Here is a 17,336-nt window from a genome sequence, read left to right as displayed (position 1 = left end):
CTCTTGCACCTGCAGCATCGCCACCACTCTCTCTTCGCGACACTTGGGACGCTGGCTTGATGACCTGCATTAGGGTGTTTGAATATATGATGCGAAGGACGGCGCCTGCTGGAGAAGTTAGCGTGCATAGCGATTGATACGGAGAGGCGCAGCGCTAATGGCGGTGGGATCAGAGAAGAGTTGCAGCCGAAGAACGAGCGGCGGCGGCGGCGGTTTTGATGCGCGTTGCTTGTCTGCAGGAAGGGACGTGCATGAGATCTGGAAAGAGAAGGCATCGGGCTGCGGAGTGACGTCACACCAGCCAAGCGATCTGATCTACCGCCGTGCTGGTAGCTTAATGGTGGTTAGACAGGACTCTCCGATCTCTGAATCTTGCTTGGCACTTCGGCAATCTCCATCAAAACTGAACGACAGCCCTTGGATCTGCGCTGATGCTGCAACCAACGCAACGCCTGGCCGGAGACATGGCACTCTGCTTACGTGGGCAGCTGAGGTCCATGTCTCCGAACTGCCCATGTGAGTAGAATGCGACATGACAAATATTCGCGAAGGGTTAATTGTTCTGTAGCCCACTATGACACGAGGAGCAGGAAGGAGTGGGGATGCTTCCAAAGGAAAGGAAAAAGACCAGGACTCCAGCGATGCAACTCCGACGCCAATGCACACACCCTGGTTCCAGCTCCCGGGCCGTGAAGCCCTATGTGCAATCACCCTGCGGAGCGATCTCTACACTTGACCGGTCTATTATCAAAACACGGGCTGCACCTGTTCAAGCACAGCGCAAACCTCCAAACTACGCCTTTGGCTTCCTCTTGCCAATGTTCCATCCCCAGCCGCGCAGGACCTTGACGATCTTAGGCGTCACGGCGGCCGTAAGCGGTACCCGCACGAATATGAAGGACTTGTGGATGGCATAGGCGAGGGCGAGCTGGGTCCAAATAGCTACAACTGTATCAGCCGGGGTCTCACAGCGTTGGATGGAGCACCTTACTGGCCTCCTCACCCGCATTGGCCTCCTCCGCTGCAGCGACCTCGTCCATGTCGCTGACGGCGCCATCCCGCACCTGGCCGGCCTCGGTCTGCACGGCACCTTCCAGCTTCTTTTCGCTGGGGAAAGCCACATGGACAAAGTTCCAGAAGGCCGTGACTGCGGCGTGCTCCCATCGGCCAATGCGGTCCGTCCCCAGCATGCGCACGGCGAGGAAGCAGAAGGGGAAGTCCAGCACCGACAGGCCTAGGTACACGCCCAATGCCACCCAGCCGTACTCGCGCGACAGCTTCCGCATGCGCTGCGAGAACGACGGGGCGGCATCGGGGCTTCCGAGGTTTGGGGTTGGATCGGGCCTGGGAGGCTTGGACGAGTTGGCATTGAAGCGGCGGGCGGCGGGCCCGCGGAGCAGGCGGAACAGCGGGGACACAGGCGAGGCACTGGGGCGGCAAGGCGCGTGCGAGGCGCGGGGCAGGCGGCGGGGCAGGGCGGGCAGCGTTGAGGTGCGGTGGGAGCGGACGGCGGTGGTGAGGTGGCGGGCAGGCAGCAGGGGCAGCTGCGGGCGCATGGCGGGCTGTGATGCGCGGAAGGGCGCGGCGGCGGGCGCGAAGCGCAGCGGTTTCATGTTGACGGCGGCGGAGGGTGGTCGTCAAGCGGTGCGGGTCAAGTGAGCGTGTCGGTGGGAAAATGCTCTCGAGCGCACGGGCTCGGCAGCCGGCGGACGGAGAGGTGGAGCGCAGGGGGTTGCGGGCCGAAAGGACACCGGCGTCGGCATTTAAGGCGCGCGCGCCGAGTCAGCGCAACAAAGTTTATTTGGATGGTGAGGCATCGCAACGTCGTCCCCATGATTCGCGGCCGGAGATGAGCCTTCGTAACCAAACTCTATCCGTCGACACCAGCACGGCGGCCTGGAAGCCGGACCCAGCCAAGCCCTGCAGTGGACCTGTCACACGCGGCCTCGAGAGCCGCATCGCGCCTGAACTTCGGGCTGCACTGGCACGCGCCGGCGGCCGGCTTCGCATCCTGCTGGCGGCGGCATGCATTGCGCCTGCATAAGCCCGCCGCGCGGCGGTGCGTCTGCGGCTTTCGGCAGGCGCAGGGCGAGTGAAGCCGTGGTCGTGGTCGTGTCGACGGCGGATGGCGCAGGGGCAGGAGCATGGCGTGAGCGGCGCGGTTAAGGTTTGCGATGGCACGCAGCAAGGCCTTCTGTCCGCAGGCGGTGGGTGTGGCTGTCGGCTCTACCCGCGCTGCAGTCAGCAGCTGGCGACTTGGGAGCGCTCCCGCCGCGGGTTCCACGCCCCCGGGCTGCGCTGCGTTTGTCGCCCTCAGCTGGCCCCTGGAGGGATCTTCCCCGCCGCCGTTATGCCGTCTGATGCGCGACATCTAACTTCGCTTCACCAGCGTCATGAGCGCCCAAGCTTCGGCGCCGTTTGCTCGCTGTCACTCCACGTGGGATGGATGCTCTTTATAGCCTGCCCGCCGCCCGCCCTCAACATGAGCCTGCTCCAGCACCGCCATTGCCCCTTCCGCGCCCGTCGCACAGCACCAGAAGCACCTTCCCAGCCCGTCCTAGCCGTCCCCGCTCCAACGCGTCACAAGCATGGGCAACGGCGAGATAGTCAACGGCCACGGCCCAATGACGCTACAAAAGGCCCTGGACATCGCCCGCGAGAACCAGTCCGGCCTCGACCCGACCATCGCCGCCTTCCTGCACCGCGAGCTCGACGGCGTGTGGGCCAAGCTGCGCGCCCAGCCCGACAGCTACATTTTCACGCGCGACGAGTACAGCCTCTTCAACTACTTCCAGCAGCAGGCCAACGGCAACGAGCTGGCCACCAAGGCAATCCAGCGCTTCTGGAACCACTACCGCATCGCCGACTCGGCCTCGAGAGGCTAGCCCGCCGATTGTGACTGCTCTCTTTCTCTACCTTGCTCGGCCTATGGGATCCCCGCCCTCAGCAGCCGTCCCCACCGCGCACGCGCTGCCCAACCACGCATCTGCTGGTCGCCTTTCGCGGCTGAGCGGAATGCGCATCCACGACATGCACGAGCACCCTCCAGCTCACTGGCCCGGCGCGCCTCGATCCCGCGCAGTGTTGCCTGTGGCCGCCCTGATTGCCTTCGCCAGGGTGCTGGTCTCCGTCTTACTTCTTGCAGCTCTAGCCCTGCCAACCGCTTCTGCGAATCGAGCCCCAGCCGGACCCCGCGAGTTGGCTGTGCGTGCAGACAATGCCTCCTCTCAATTGGCCGTGCTCGAGGTCGACCCACCGGTGTTGGTGCCGCCGCAGCCCGCCTGCCAGCAGACGTTGATGGTCCATGTCTTTGCCTACAGCTACGGCACTCCCTTTGTTGGTATGCAGCCTTCCTTCGTACAAGCCTTATCAAGAAGTCGATTCGCTCTCAATCCTTGCTGCCATGCGTGTCATGTCTGCTTCCGCAGATGTTGATTGGTGATGGGCCAGAGGCCTCGCCCTGGCATTTCCAGCAAATGGCTTAAGTTTTTTTTTTTTCCTTTCTTTTTTTGGCCCACATGCATGCATCTTGCTCGCCCCGTCTTTCGTCGGCTGCACCGACAAGCATCATAGACCGCCTCTCGTCCCGACCCGTTAACCGTCGGCAAGTAATGCAGGGCTAACCCCTAACTGTAGGCACCTACGTCCCGCCTGCATGCGACTTTAACCGGGCCACGTTCAACCTGACCGTCACGTCGCGGGGTCGGCAGTTTGACCGACTGGCTCTGATGTATTTTAACGACACCGAGATATTCCGGACCTCAACTGCCGAGCCAACGACCAATGGCATCCGGTGGACTTACATCAAGGACATGTCAGCTTTTGTGCCACTGCTCCGAGAGCCTCAGAAAATCATCTTCGACCTGGGAAACCTGATCGATGACACGTACACTGGCTCGTTCAACACGACACTGACCGCCTCATTCTATGCAGACCCTGAGTCGTCGTTCGCGCCAGCAGATGTCGTCTTACCCGTTTCAGCCCGCAGATCCTCGACCGACGGCGCTAGTGCATTCAATCTGCCGGCTGACAACGCAACCAATGCGCTATCTCTCCCACGGAACGTCGAGCGCGCCATCTTTTCCATCTCGGCCAACGGACAGTCCACCGAGGAGTTCTGGTGGGCCAACGTGCTGTCCTCTGACGTCTCCGCTTTTGGCTCCGAGACCACCCTGTACGGCTTCTCGCCTTGGCGCGAAGTGCAACTTTACATTGATGGCGTCCTGGCCGGAGTTGTGTGGCCATTTCCGATCATTTTTACTGGCGGTGTCGCTCCTGGCTTCTGGCGTCCGATTGTCGGCATCGACGCATTCGACCTTAAAGAGGACCAAATCGATATCACTCCATGGCTACCGCTTCTTTGCGACGGTCTGGACCATTCCTTTGAGATCCGGGTGACTGGATTAAACGATACCGGTTCGGGAGAGGCCACCCCAAGCGGAATCGTCGGTAGTTACTGGGTGGTAACAGGCAAGTTGTTTCTCTGGTTGTCCGGTAACGAGTCCGCTGTTACGACGGGCACTGCGCCCAGAGTCCTCGCCCCAGCACCCAGCATTTCTGTCAGCTCGATTGCCAGGGGTTTGGGTGCAAATGGGACTAACGCAACCCTTGACTACGCCGTCGCCGTATCTCGTCACTTCAGCGTTAGCAGCACAGTCGTGACTTCCGCGGGCGCAAGTAATGTGAGCTGGACGCAGACACTAGCCTTTTCCAACATTGGGAATTTCTCCGACGCGGGGAACGTCCAGGTCACCAACCAGAAAACCACCGGCCTTGACCGAGCTGCGATCGACAAGTTGTCCAGCACATTTGAGCGCACCTACTCCTACCCCCTGTGGGCCTACACCGCATATGCCGAGGCTGGCTCCAACTTCTCTATAGACGCTGCCCTTGACCGCGGCAAGTATGTTTCCACTATCGGAGTATCTGCATTCCCGCTCGGGATCGAAGACTACAATACCAGCGCGACGGGTACCATCCTCACGGACCGCCAGAATGGAACCGCGACGTACCTTTCTGTCTCTTCACCGAGCTCGCAGAGCTTCAGCAGCGGGACGACGGAGCAGGACCTGACTTTTGCCGCCGCGAACAACCTTCAAGGGGAGGGTGAAGAGTTGCTCTACAAAAGACACATTGTTGCGAGCAACGGGACCGTTGTACGCGATGACGAGGGGCTGTATGGTAATGGTGGCAGAATCAAAACCGAAACTTCTTGGATGAGTCCGGTAGGCGTGACGCAGGAAGTTCTGGTAAAGGGTTACGGTTCCAAGAGTGTACAAGAGGTGCTTGGAAGGGGGCCCCGGGCGGTCTCCCATTCGTTGTCTTCGGTGGGGCTGGCGAGCGAGCTGAGGTAAAAGCACTGGGGTCAATTGATTCCCTGCTTGGAGTATCTGTTGAGCAAGGGCCAAAGGTAGACACGACGGAATTGGGTATTGATGACGCGCTAGCGGTTGTGTCATCGTGCAGTCCGAACAATAAACATAGTCACCTAGATTCTACTTTCTTCCCGATCGTTTGCCAATAACAACTAAGCATTACATTAGTCCATTAAGAGAGAGTGGGTTGTGCAAGGATCCGACTTTCCCTTTGATTGCGGCGGGTTGTTCTTATGCTGTCCTAGTTTCAGGAGGAAATTAGCTACTTTGAGGAAATGAAAGCAAGGCACAGGAACCATAGAGACCTCTAGTTCAGTTTTGAACCTTGCATAATTTTCACGCGCATGCGTGGGAGAGCTGCGCTCCACTGGTTTATTTTCGGAAGTACTCTCGGAAACAGTGTAGGTATGTGGTCGTGTTCACTCTTACTTGAAACGTGCTTGAGTTTGATCTTTGATCTAGCGTTTTCTATTCAACATTATACAACAACTCTATGTCTCCACCCCGCAGGAAAATCCACATCTACCTCTCCGAAACAACAGACGAGTAGAGTGCAGCGGGGGGTCGAGCGGTCAGTATATGAACGTCTTTGTCTACGCAATTAAACCAGAAAACACTGAGTAGACTAGGAAAACAGAGCGGAAAGCAGAGAGCCGTCTACGCGTTACCGTTCGTGAGAAAATGAAAAGCAAACTGACAAATACCCGCCCATACAATGTCTAAACTCCACCGATGCTCTATGACTCGAAATGACAAAAGAAAGGAAACTGAAAAGAGAAGCAGTAACTTTTTCTTCCGCAATGCCCACCCATAAATCAAAACGCCATGCTCAAACGCACCAAATACGGACAGCAGAGTAGGGTGATGGATGGTGTCCGCCTCGCCGCTTGCGTTGACGGATCGGCCCGGGGAACGAGATGCAGAGGATGATGCAAGCGGCGAAACACTTGCAGTATCCACGTTTGCACCGCGCAAACGTCATGGGCTTAGATCTTGGCGGTATGCATCTTCCGAAGCTCTCGCTCCTGGGCGAAGGCCCTCCTGCTCATCTCCAGGACCATCTCGAAGCCCTCGCGACCCCTAGTGGCGTTCTGCTGGAAGCGCTCAACAGTAAACTGCTCGATACTGTTCTTGACCTTCTGCCAACCACCGCAGAGCGCAACGATCTGAGCATTCTGCTCGAAGGTTGTTTTGGCGTGGGGAGCGGCTGCGGAGGGCTTGTAGACGACGGTCTCGCGCACCGACAGCAGATCGGACCAAGTCATGTTGACGCTTGTCATGGTGACCTTCTTGCTCTTGGGATCAACGTAAGACGTCTCGTAGACATGCGACACCTCCTGGCCGCCGAGGAACGAGGCCAGCCACTTGGGGGCGGATTGCTTGCAAGTGATGAGGCGCTCGGTGCGAAGCTGGAATTGCGATTGTCAGCTCGGATAACCACAAAAAAAGAAACGCCCAGCGCAGAAGTCGAGGAAACTCACAATGCCGGTGGCAGGGTCGACGTGGCGCGAAATGGTGTCGACAGCGATGACATGCGGCGTCTTCTCGTTCCAGGGACAGTATTTCCGCCAGTTGTTGACGGACACCTCGTCCCAGGAGTAGTTGAAATCGTGGCTGGTCGAGAAGATCTTCATGGCGACAGATGGGTGGCGATGAGAGCAGGCGGCGCAGCGGGCGAGAGATTTCGAGGCGACGGGGAATCCACTCGGCGGGAGTCAGCGAAAGCGGAGGCGGCGGCGGGCGGGCGTCGGCGGCAGCAGGGCGGAAAAGGGCGTGCTGAGGGCGCAAAGCAGGACTGAGGGAGCGTGGCGCGCAAGGGCGCGGCAAGAACGGAGCGGATGTTGAGTAAGTGAGTCGCGTGGGGAGGAGGGTGATAAAGGAAGGAAGGAAGAGATGGAGAAAGTCGGGAGCCGGGCCGTGCGTTTTTCTCTAGCGTCATTGCGGATGGAAAGGAGCGCGCATGTGCTGATTGGCGAGCCCGCCGGCCGAGATCGCGTTGCCAGCCGAGCGGCGAATCACATGCGCAGCGGCGCCGCCCTCGCAGGCTGCATCTCCGCCCCAACCCTGCCGCTGCCCCGGCCCTGATCCGTCTCTCCGCTGTCACAACCCGCGGGATGCTCTTTCGCGCTCCCTCTTGCCGATGCCCGCAACAGATTTCTGAAACCTGGTCCAGCATGAATGCGCACATCAAGTCCACGCCGGTTGCCGCGTCTTTGCCCACTGCACCTGCGGATAAGCTGCCTGAAGCATTGCCAAAGGCGCTGTCCCAATGCGTCCACCCAGTGCTGCCGTTGGGAGCATGCCGGTGCAGATGCTCAGCATAGTGCGACGGCCGAGGAATGTACGCATCGACGGCTAAGCTGGTCGTGGCAGCTTAGGATATCATAAAGTCAAGAGACGGTGCTGATGGGCCCTGAGTACATGCACACTCTTGGCGGGTTCCAGAGCTGCCAGATATTCGGGAGCTGTCAACCGCGGCGTTGTCGGCAAACCAGGCATCTTGGCCGGCCAACCTGAACAGGTGTCTTGGTGTTCAGCGCGTCTTGTGTTATTCTTGTCGTGATACTCAGCACTAAGGCGACCTGGAACGTGCGTGATGAGCAAGTAGCGTAACCTGGGGCTGCTTTATACGCATCCTCAACCGTGGTCCTCATCGTAAGCGCTGACATTATCAGACCCGTGCTTTTGTGTGGAACAGAAGCGCCGTTGCGGGCCTTTCCGGCAAGCTCCACCGTTGCGTTCCGGTAGTGGGGTTGTTGGGAGGGCTAATCAAATTGCCTTCTTCGGCTTGTCACACCCACCACACATCCCGAACTTAGTACGGAGCGAACCATGATTCCAGGCTCATGCCACGGAAATGTCTAGGTCGATTAGATGCTTCAAGTCAATTATATGCAAATCGCTAGGCGTGGGGCTCATTGGAACCTGGAAACCCTCATAGGGGCCACGCTTCTATGTTTTCGGAATGGCATGACCTCTGATCCACCTTTCTTCTAGGTTGGCAGCGGCTTGAGGCGCCAGGGCACGAGATTCTCCGAGAAGTAACCGTTAGGCGTCTTGTATACTCGGTCGCTTAGTCGGATCCATACAGCTCGTACAATGGAGTCAGGATCTTGAGTTTTGCAGAGTGTTGGAATACTGCGTTTTCCAGACCCCGGCCTTTCGCAGGCTCTAAGTGGTATGCAAGGCGCTGGAGACATATTATGATTGAAAGGTTCAACAACATATCAGTGAACCCGTTTTTCGGTATGTGGTTCATGGTTGCTGAACCCCGTGTTAAGGGTGTAAGCCCATGGTCCAGCAGAGAGACCAGAGAGCAGGGGCAATACCCAAAATATATCATGCCAAACGTACAAAGAGTTAGATGATTGTAAGATGACTATGGTGTACTATTATACGGGAGTGACTTTGATTGGTTTTGATCTTACGGTTGTGTTACCCTGCACTACACCCATGTGAAGTTTCGGCTCTATCTCAGTTGGGGAGTAGAAATTTTCATGAGACGCTGCAAGCAGTAAATAGTGGCAAAGCCCCGCTTTCTGTGCTTCGAAGGAAGAGATGCAGGTGCAGTATGATATACTTGAAGTCAATGAGAAAGTCCTTTTGATTCAACAAAAACCACTGCGGTACCGTGGTTGTTCCCTAGTCTATATGTGTGTATATTCAACGAAAGCCATGATGAGATGGATCACCAATGTCCAGACACCCATTCTCTGTCCGACATACCATAGGTATGATTAACACAAAGAGTGGGGGACAATGGGAAGAAGCGAATGCAAAGAAATTCGAAAGGAAAACAAGTCTGGATGAAACCCAGACAAACTTCAACCCCAGTTCGTTCGTTTGCCTTTCTCAAACACTCATCCGCCTCTCGGGTCCGCAGTTCCGTGGCTTGGCAGGAATAGGGAAGAAGATGTGGCCCGATTTTGTGTAACAACAGGTGAAGGAAAATGCTAGAAAAAGAACAGTAAAGTAATTCCCGAGTCCCTCGCTAATAGTACTATTGTTTGACTCCAAGCTGCGCCATCATACAAGGTATTGAGCAAGCAGAGAAAACACGCAAGGAAAGCGCAAAATTCCTCCCTTTATTAGACAATAAGTCGAAGTAGCGGCTCACTGACTACATCCAGAAGAGGCAAGTAGAAGAGATGAAAGGAACTAAAGCACCGCGCATGGCTCCTCTTACGGCTGTACAAATACGTCTATATTCCCAATGATTTCCGGGCTGAAAGCCTTGTACGCAGGGGTATTGAAGCCAGATGTGCATGTATAGATGGCGCGAGAGTCGTGTCATCATCAGCAGCAGCAACGGACCATTTGTCAGAGGCTGACCGTGCGACGACAGCAAGACTTGTGCAGGAAAGAAACACGGTAGGAAGATCAAAGGGCGTGTTGAGGAGCTTTTCTTTTTTGTGCAGGTAGACCGTCCCACGAAAGAAGTCGTTATTGATTGAGTTTGTTGGCGTGTTGCTGTGTGCGCTCTGCCGCGTGCCGTGCCGCGCTTATTGCTTTAGGGGGGCTGTGCCATCATCGAAGAAAGCCAAGGAAAAACCACAGAAACTCGCGCGTTCTCTCTCATCCGTCAGGGAGCCCCTTACTCGTGGAGATACGGGAACGCCCTCGGTCAGTAAATCTGACTGGCTTTACATTCCAGGTTTTACCTGCGCAGGGCTGTTGGTGTCGCGAAGATCCCAGCTTGGCTTGAGAGAAGTCATGAGATCATCCTTGGTACCGACCAAGCCCCTTTCAATGCGGCTGACACGGTAGGCACCGGCGCGAACAGCGTGGAGCTGCGCTGCCGAGATGCCACTGCCGCCACTGCGGACGGAGGCGGCGTCACTGCCATTGTCAACGCCCTTGAAGCGAGGCGGTGCCACGAAGTCCAGAGAAGTGAAGGTGCCTGATTTTCTGAGAGCGTGCCTACATGAAAGTTAGCCTCTCGACCCAAGCGTTAGAGATGTGTGCAGAAAGACTTACGGGCTGGGGATGACGGCGAGTTCGTCGAAGGCGGTTGCAAGCGGCGTGTGTGAGCGAACGCTGGGGGAGTACGGCCTCTCGATACCCATCGGACTATCAGGACGACGACCGGCCTGCATGTCTCGGAAAGTTGGCGGAGGTGCGAAGTCAATCGGGTTGAAGATGTGCGCGTCATCCTTCAGAGCTGCGGGCGTGGGCAGCGACGACAGATTAGACGGCGGGGGCAGCGGCTTCTTGGGAGGACCACGGAAGCTCATGGCAGAGTTACCGCGAGGCATGGACAGTGGCGTTCCACTGCGCAGGGAACCGGGACTCATCGGGCGTCCACCGCCAATCGACCCGCCTGGAGGCCCGTGGCCGCGGAAGCGCGGAGGAGCACGCGGAGGAGGCGTCATGGCACGACGAGTAACGGGCTCGGCAAAAGGCTGACCACCGACGATAAAGTGACCCTTGTCGGGATCGAAGATGGCGCCTTCCATGTATTCTTGGCCATAGTCCTCCTGAGTCTCACCATAATGATTGGCGGCGGGGTCGGGCTTCGAGTCGTCAAAGTACTCCTTGTAGAAAGATCGGATCCTGTTGGCACGTTCCTCGGGGTTCTCGGTGGGGTCTTCAGCCGGCAGCGGGCGCAAGCTCACGGAAATGCGATTTGGCTTAGGGGCTTGGATGGCCAGACCCTGCGGCGGCGTGGACGGAACCCTGGAACCGTCGACAGACATGCGGTTGGGGGCCATGCCGGGCGAGGGAGGAGTGACCTTGAAACCATCACCGTAATCACTCGACTTGCTCATGATGCTGTCGGTCTGAGGGTTATGGACGGAAGCAACCATAGACTCAAGCCTCAGCGGGTTGGGCTTGCGCGGGGTAACCTTGGGCTCGGAGTCTTGATGTTCGGAGATTTGCGGCAGAGTAGGTTCCTGGACCGAAGTGCGCTTCGAGTCGGCATTGAGCGAGCGGCGCTTTTCGTTGCCATTGAGGACGTCGCGAGTGAGATCGGGAGTGTCGGTGTCAGGAGAAATCGGCGAAGCAGTGGACGGGCTTGGCAGAGGCTTGACGTGGCTAGGTTCCGGAAACTGGATCTCAGGAATGGTCCTATCTTCGGGAGACATGGGCGAAGACCGGGACATGCGCTGAGCGTTCTTGAGCAGACCCATGCGGTCGGTGCCAACACTGGACTTGCTGTAGGTCGACATGCCATCGTTGAACTTGGAAGCCGAGCGCAGCGACACGGTGTCGTCCTTGACAAAGGTAACGGGGCGGTAGGGGTCGTGGTTGTCACTGATGCGCGACATGGAGTGGAACGACTCGCGGGAGTCTTGGACAACACCAGGCATCAAATACGGGCTGCTCTCCATATCCATCGACATGCCGCGGCCGCCCTTGCGAATTTCCTTCTCAGCGTCCACGACGGACATTTCCGGGGTCTTGCCGTGCGCGGTCTTGGGGGGCTCGTCCAGACCAAAATCAAGAGACTTGTGCTTGTCATTGAGATCCTCAAGAGCCTGTTTCTTCATGTGCCTACGGTGAAGGAACACGAGCACGATGATGGCAATAGCAATCGGAACGCTGCAAGGGGTCAGCAAGCAGCGCAAGTACAATGGCTGAAGAGGAGCAGTGCTCACATTGCAGCGAGGATGATGGCAGTGCTGCTGTCGGTGGGCTTCTGGCACGTGTCGGACTCACGGCTCGAGCTGCATTCTTTGGTTGACGTGGAGCGGGCAACAAGAGCCGGGCTGGGGTCTCTCTCTTGGAGCGTCTTGGAGCCGTGGACCTCCTTCTCGGCAGGGATCAAGACGCCGAGGTCCAGGTGGGCGACATCGTCGGCGGCGGGAGCAGCGGCTTTTCGCGCATGGTGGAAGGCGAGATGCGAGGCGTGGTTGTTCCGGGTCATGATGCGGCGGCGAGCGTGCTCGTCATGCGCCAGACTGTCCGCGGTGGGCTTTCGAGGCGGGGGGCTGGGATCCGGGGAAGTTGATGTTGGCGAGGCCGGCCGAATTGATTACGAATTAACAGCGTAAGATCGTAAGAGCGGTCGTGAATTGGAGCCCGGCTATGCTGCTAGGACAAAGAGCGACTGCAGGCAGGGGCGCTGGAGGATTTGGCCCTTGCAAAAGAGTGACTTGGGTAAGGTGGGATAAAGAACGAGGGGGTAAAGGTGGTGGAGGAGGAGGAGGCGGAGGGGGCGAGAGAGCGAGTGAGGCCGCCGAGAGAGCAGTCGGAGGTGAAGAGGAGAGCGAGCGGGCGCGGGCTGCAGGTATGGCTGTTGCTCGCATCTGGCGCCGGGGGATGGCCGGGGGGTGATTGGTGCTGGCGATAGCGCCGGTCGCGAATTAGGAGACGAGGCGCATCAAGCTCAGTGCGCGGTGCCTGGCTAGGCTGCTTTGGGAGGGCGTGCGCAGGGGATGCCATCCGCCAGATGCCAGCCGTCAGCCAGGCCGTTGACGCGCCATTTCGGCCGCCGCGAGTCGTCGTCAGTGAGCGTCGACCAGACCGTATCGCGCGCCCGGTCGGCAGCCTTCGAGAAGCCTCGCCCTCGCACCAGCTCCGCGTGCGCGCGCATTCCTGGGAGCGCAGCTCGTGCGACGTCGTGCCGCTCAGGGGCCCCCGGCTGCGTGCGCCGCGAGAGCGCGCCTGCTGCGCACAAGAGCCTCGCCGCTGCCGCCCTGCTGCGCGCCGCTGGCCTCAGGCAGCGCCCGCCGCGCCAGGCGCCGGCTGTTGCGTTTCCTCGCCGAGTGCCATGTTTCGACCGGCTTGCTGGCGGCCTGCTGGCCCCCGGCGCAACTGCACTGGCGCTCCAGAAAGCGGGCGCACGTCCGCTCGCAATTTCGCCTGGCCCCATGAGTCGCCAGCCTCGACATGCAAGATATCGCGTCTTCCCTGCCGGCTCTGCGCTGGCTGCCCCGCCGCCGTCATGCACCGCGAGACCACCTGCGCGCTCGCGGCCGCCCGCCGCTGCGCTCGCCGCTCAGAAGCCGACCCGGTGCCGTCGTGATATCGTGCGCTTGCCCCCTGCTCGCCAATCACTCGCACACTGGCCAAGGGGGATCTGCCGTGCATGGTGATCTCGCTGCCGTCTCAAGCAAACACGCTTGGCCGTGGCCAGGCCCGCCTACCGATATTAACCAATTCGCTGCGCCATTTGGGGCTCCGGAGGCGGGCAATTTCGTCCTGCACTGCCTGTGCCTGATGAGTAGTATTGCCTGCATCCCGATCGCCACCAGCTCGGGATCCAAGGAGACTGCTCCCGTCGTGCCGGCCCGGTCGAGGCTCGCCGTCACCGTTTCTGCGCCCCTCTGCCCCCGGTTTCGCGGGCCAGGAAAACGCCTAGCTGCTTCAGATGAATGAAGTGGGGGGACCGGCCATTGCTGCTTATCCGACGGTGAGCGGTCTGTTTCGCAGAGCATGAAGCAGCGCCACGGCCCGGCTGTGGCACTCGGGTGTGGCCGAAGTCTGAGGCGCATGTTGCCGGCCAACCTAAGAGCGTGATTAGCTGCAGGAATGTGCAGCATGTTGCTGGTAGAACACCCCGCCGCGGGGAACCATCTTCTGCAAGCAAGAGCGTGTTTCCCCTGCACCAACATCGGGTCCCCTGTCATGCAGACAATCCCCCGGCGGCGCTCGGCCATCGCGTTGCGCTTTAAATAGAAAACAGCACCCGCGGACCTCGAGGCTGACTAGGAGACATTTGGGAAATAATAGCACCTACATACTGCAACAACTGACGGCAGCAGGCAGTCCTTCCAGAAACCCGGGCGCAGCGAGCGGCGCGCGCTTCTCAACCCATTGTGATCTGTTTGGAGATCTGACGAGACTATCCGCAAGAGGCGTTGCTATTCTGCAAGTCGCAAGATAAAAGAGAAATATTTTCGACCCATGCTAAGTGACTATCTTAATCTGTTAGGTCCGAGCCCTCTCAAGCCATCTCGAGAGAATACGTGACCACCTGAACGCCAGCAATAACCCCTATTCGTTGCTTCGACGCCTTCTAGGCGCATGGAATAACAAGGCCGCTTCTTGGTGTGGCCTTTACTGTGGTTGTGCCGCATCGTCACCGTTCGCCTTAGCCGACGATCCGTTTTCGCTGATCTTCAGTCCCTCCATTCCTCTTGCAGCGCCAGTGAAAGGACACACTCCGGCTGGGGCACCGCCGTGGGCGGCAGCTTGGGTGCTGCCCGAGGTTGTTGACTCGGCGTCGCTCTCGTCGGATGTGCCGATGATCTTCTTGCCGTGCAAGTAGCCCTCGCGCTCGACGACAACCTCCTCGATCTCATCGGCGAATTCGTCGCCATCACGCACATACCACTTGGCAAACAAATCGTTCTGGATCCAGATGACCTTGCCCAGCGCCTTCACCAGCGCGATCTTGCGGTTCATGTGGAGTCGCGGGTGCGACAGAATGGCCTCAGTCAGAACGTCTTGGATGAAAGACAGCAGTGCGCCGATATGCATGTACTCGACATGCAAAGGGTGCTGTCGACCACGGCCAACGTGCATCATGCTATGCAGATAGTCAGCGCACTTTGTCCAAATCCGGGAATGTGGAATCGGGGGGAAATGTGCATGGTGCATTTGAGGCACTTCTCTCTGGCTCTAGGCCACCCAGTCCGGTGCGCTGCTCGAAACAGCCGGCCCAAAAGGGTAGTCTAGGTATGTGCCGACGCCTCCGGCCCGTAATTTCCACAGAAGGATTGCAAGGGGGCCAGCAGTGCAGTTGACGAGACCAACAGAATAACCAAAGGGAGAGGGAGCAGGGGGAAAACGGAATCAACGAGCAGGCAACACGTACCCAACCTTGTCCAAGTACTCCCAAAATTCCATTTTGCTGGGGTCGGAGCACAGTCTAGTCAGGTAGGCACGCAGGAACATTTTGCGGTGGATGATCTGCGGGCTGTTCTCATCGGGTGCGGCGTCCATGGGGCCCTCGAAGCTGGTGCTGCGGGTCTCGAAGGCGCGAGCGGTAATGTCATACTGCAACAGCTTCTTGTAGACAATGTTGACGATGGCCGGGATCAAGGCCTTGATGTACTTGTGGCCTGTCTGGAGAGCCTCGATGTCGCCTTTTGTTTCCAATCGGAAATCGCAGGTCAGCCACAAGCAATTCCCCGGTGACGAGAAGATATGGATGCATCCGTATCGGGCGGCCGGGAGGGGGGGCTAGAATGAGCGACTCCGATCGGGCGCTGACGGGACCCGGCGGGATCGTGGCTAGGATTGGTGCGGAGAAGAGCTTGGGACTACGTACTGGAGCTGAAGTCGAGAAAGGTGTGGAGATACTGTATCCGAGCCTCCAAGTTGGTATAGAGGTCTTTGCGATCAACGTGCTGGATGGGGCGCTGGTACATGTTGGGCGGAGCCATGGTGAAGGTCTGCGAGGCGGGAGTAAGGGGTAGAGTGTAGCTCAGGAAAGTCGGCGGGGGAGCTGGGGCGCGGGTTTAGTATGTATGCGCAGGCGCAGGTATGCTGATTCAGAGCCAAATGGGCAGGCGCCTTGTTATCCGACGCGGGACACGGGAAGCTCTTGCTCGGTTTCAGGTTGCTGTAGGCGGCGGCAGGTTGGGCAGAGCTGAATATGCTTCGTCCAGCGCCATGGCTGCGGCAGCGAGCATAGCTATATAGCGCGCAAACGAGCAGCTCAGGTGAGCGACGGGAAATGTGAGGCACGAGGCGCGCTGGCGACGCCTGGTCGTGTCGTGGTGGTCTGATGTACTGCGCTGACTTTTGCTGCTCCTTCGTTGGCTACTGGCGCCTCCCGTCCGCGCCGCCGCCGGCTCTGCCCGAGCCAGGCTGTAAGGCCGTTTGGAACATCTCGTCGCGACGCCGCGCCTTCCCACCAGCCGCCAGATGCCCGCTCTCCGCGCCCTGCAGGCTCAGTCCTGTCCCGCGCGGCGCATCTCGCAGCACCAAGCGGGTGCCAAGGGTGTGATGCGGGGCGGCGCTGCAGGACGGCGGCTTTCAGGTAGATTGGCGGGGGCTGCCCGTTCTTGCGCCTCAAACCCTGCGCCGTGTCACGCAACCGCGCGTCATAACCGCTCCTCCGCCCTACCCGTCCATTTCCCACTCCCAACACATTCACCATGGCGAGAAAGAACAAGCAACACCCGCCCTCCAGCCCCGCTGCCCTAGTCTCCAACAAGCGCCGCCGCCTTGCTTCCCTCGACAATGCCTCGCCCGCTGCACCTGCCGTTTCCACCGCTTCACCGAGTAGCACTTTTGCTTGTGCGACGGCACTCGCTGCTCCGGCCGTGCACATCGTGGCAGGCTCGAAGATCCAGGCAAAGGTCCGCGCCGTGCTGTCTGCGCTGAACGCTACAGCTATGACTGAGTCAAAGCCACCTTCCGCGACTGACGCCGACACTGCACAAGACGGTGTGCCGCCTGCCGAAGCGAACAAAAATTCCAGTGGCATTGTACGGGTCGAAGCACATGCCGCAGGCGCTAGCAAGCTCATCACCATAACCGAGATCGTGAAGCGCACATTGGAGAGCACAGGCAGGCCATGGTGGACGTACACAGGCGTGAAAGGCACACTGGAAGAATTCGAAAGCCGCGAGAATACCCGTTCAGACCAGCAACAGCGTGTACTTGACCACGATGCGCATGAAGATGCATTGTTAGACGGATCTTCCGGGGAAGGCGATGAAGATGAGGCCTTCGAGCCGACGGCCCATGGACACATGTCTGGGAAGATCAGGAGCATTCCACATCTGTTTGTGTACCTAGCCACCAAGCCATTGCCGCCACTTAAGGCTTTGTATGGGGAGCAGTGTTCCGAATAACAAGACCCCAGGCATAACTATGCCTCAGCTCGTTCTTATGGAGAAAAAAACATACAGGTAGCTGAAGCTATCTCCCGGACGAAAATATAGAATTAAAATTCTACACACACATCCGGACGATAGCTTCAACTACCCATGACATGAGCGAAAAACAAATCCACGCTAGCCATCGGCTGCGAGAGGGGGCTGTACATTGCAGGCGTACGTA

The 17,336-nt window shown here is 58.5% G+C and overlaps 7 protein-coding genes across 7 annotated transcripts; 3 read left to right on the top strand and 4 right to left on the bottom strand.

Moving 5' to 3' along the window:
- Positions 1 to 793: 793 nt before the first annotated feature.
- LTHEOB_4404 (Peptide Alpha-n-acetyltransferase Nat2) lies at positions 794 to 1,613 on the bottom strand (the record flags this gene model as incomplete). The annotated part of the gene is made up of 2 exons (XM_035513435.1): positions 794 to 942; positions 992 to 1,613. 2 exons carry the CDS (start codon positions 1,611 to 1,613, stop codon positions 794 to 796), a joined length of 771 nt encoding a protein of 256 aa, XP_035375108.1.
- A 975-nt stretch (positions 1,614 to 2,588) lies between these two features.
- On the top strand, positions 2,589 to 2,885 carry LTHEOB_4403 (Peptide-N4-(N-acetyl-beta-glucosaminyl)asparagine amidase A; the record flags this gene model as incomplete). Its single annotated transcript, XM_035513434.1, has 1 exon — positions 2,589 to 2,885. One exon carries the CDS (start codon positions 2,589 to 2,591, stop codon positions 2,883 to 2,885), a length of 297 nt encoding a protein of 98 aa, XP_035375107.1.
- Positions 2,886 to 2,928: 43 nt separating this feature from the next.
- LTHEOB_4402 (Peptide-N4-(N-acetyl-beta-glucosaminyl)asparagine amidase A) lies at positions 2,929 to 5,354 on the top strand (the record flags this gene model as incomplete). Its single annotated transcript, XM_035513433.1, has 2 exons — positions 2,929 to 3,340; positions 3,637 to 5,354. The coding sequence occupies 2 exons, from the start codon at positions 2,929 to 2,931 to the stop codon at positions 5,352 to 5,354; spliced, it is 2,130 nt and encodes a 709-aa protein (XP_035375106.1).
- Positions 5,355 to 6,361: 1,007 nt separating this feature from the next.
- Positions 6,362 to 7,009, bottom strand: LTHEOB_4401 (Mitochondrial protein; the record flags this gene model as incomplete). Its single annotated transcript, XM_035513432.1, has 2 exons — positions 6,362 to 6,784; positions 6,857 to 7,009. The coding sequence occupies 2 exons, from the start codon at positions 7,007 to 7,009 to the stop codon at positions 6,362 to 6,364; spliced, it is 576 nt and encodes a 191-aa protein (XP_035375105.1).
- A 3,009-nt stretch (positions 7,010 to 10,018) lies between these two features.
- On the bottom strand, positions 10,019 to 12,243 carry LTHEOB_4400 (uncharacterized protein; the record flags this gene model as incomplete). Its single annotated transcript, XM_035513431.1, has 3 exons — positions 10,019 to 10,295; positions 10,353 to 11,918; positions 11,975 to 12,243. The coding sequence occupies 3 exons, from the start codon at positions 12,241 to 12,243 to the stop codon at positions 10,019 to 10,021; spliced, it is 2,112 nt and encodes a 703-aa protein (XP_035375104.1).
- Positions 12,244 to 14,378: 2,135 nt separating this feature from the next.
- Positions 14,379 to 15,709, bottom strand: LTHEOB_4399 (Globin-like protein; the record flags this gene model as incomplete). Its single annotated transcript, XM_035513428.1, has 3 exons — positions 14,379 to 14,850; positions 15,139 to 15,409; positions 15,595 to 15,709. The coding sequence occupies 3 exons, from the start codon at positions 15,707 to 15,709 to the stop codon at positions 14,379 to 14,381; spliced, it is 858 nt and encodes a 285-aa protein (XP_035375103.1).
- Positions 15,710 to 16,426: 717 nt separating this feature from the next.
- LTHEOB_4398 (uncharacterized protein) lies at positions 16,427 to 17,128 on the top strand (the record flags this gene model as incomplete). Its single annotated transcript, XM_035513427.1, has 1 exon — positions 16,427 to 17,128. The coding sequence occupies one exon, from the start codon at positions 16,427 to 16,429 to the stop codon at positions 17,126 to 17,128; it is 702 nt and encodes a 233-aa protein (XP_035375102.1).
- Positions 17,129 to 17,336: the final 208 nt, after the last annotated feature.

The sequence above is a fragment of the Lasiodiplodia theobromae genome, assembly GCF_012971845.1.
Source record: "Lasiodiplodia theobromae strain AM2As chromosome Unknown scaffold_11, whole genome shotgun sequence".
Classification (NCBI taxonomy): Eukaryota; Fungi; Ascomycota; class Dothideomycetes; order Botryosphaeriales; family Botryosphaeriaceae; genus Lasiodiplodia; species Lasiodiplodia theobromae.
This window is presented reverse-complemented; position numbering and strand designations above follow the sequence as displayed.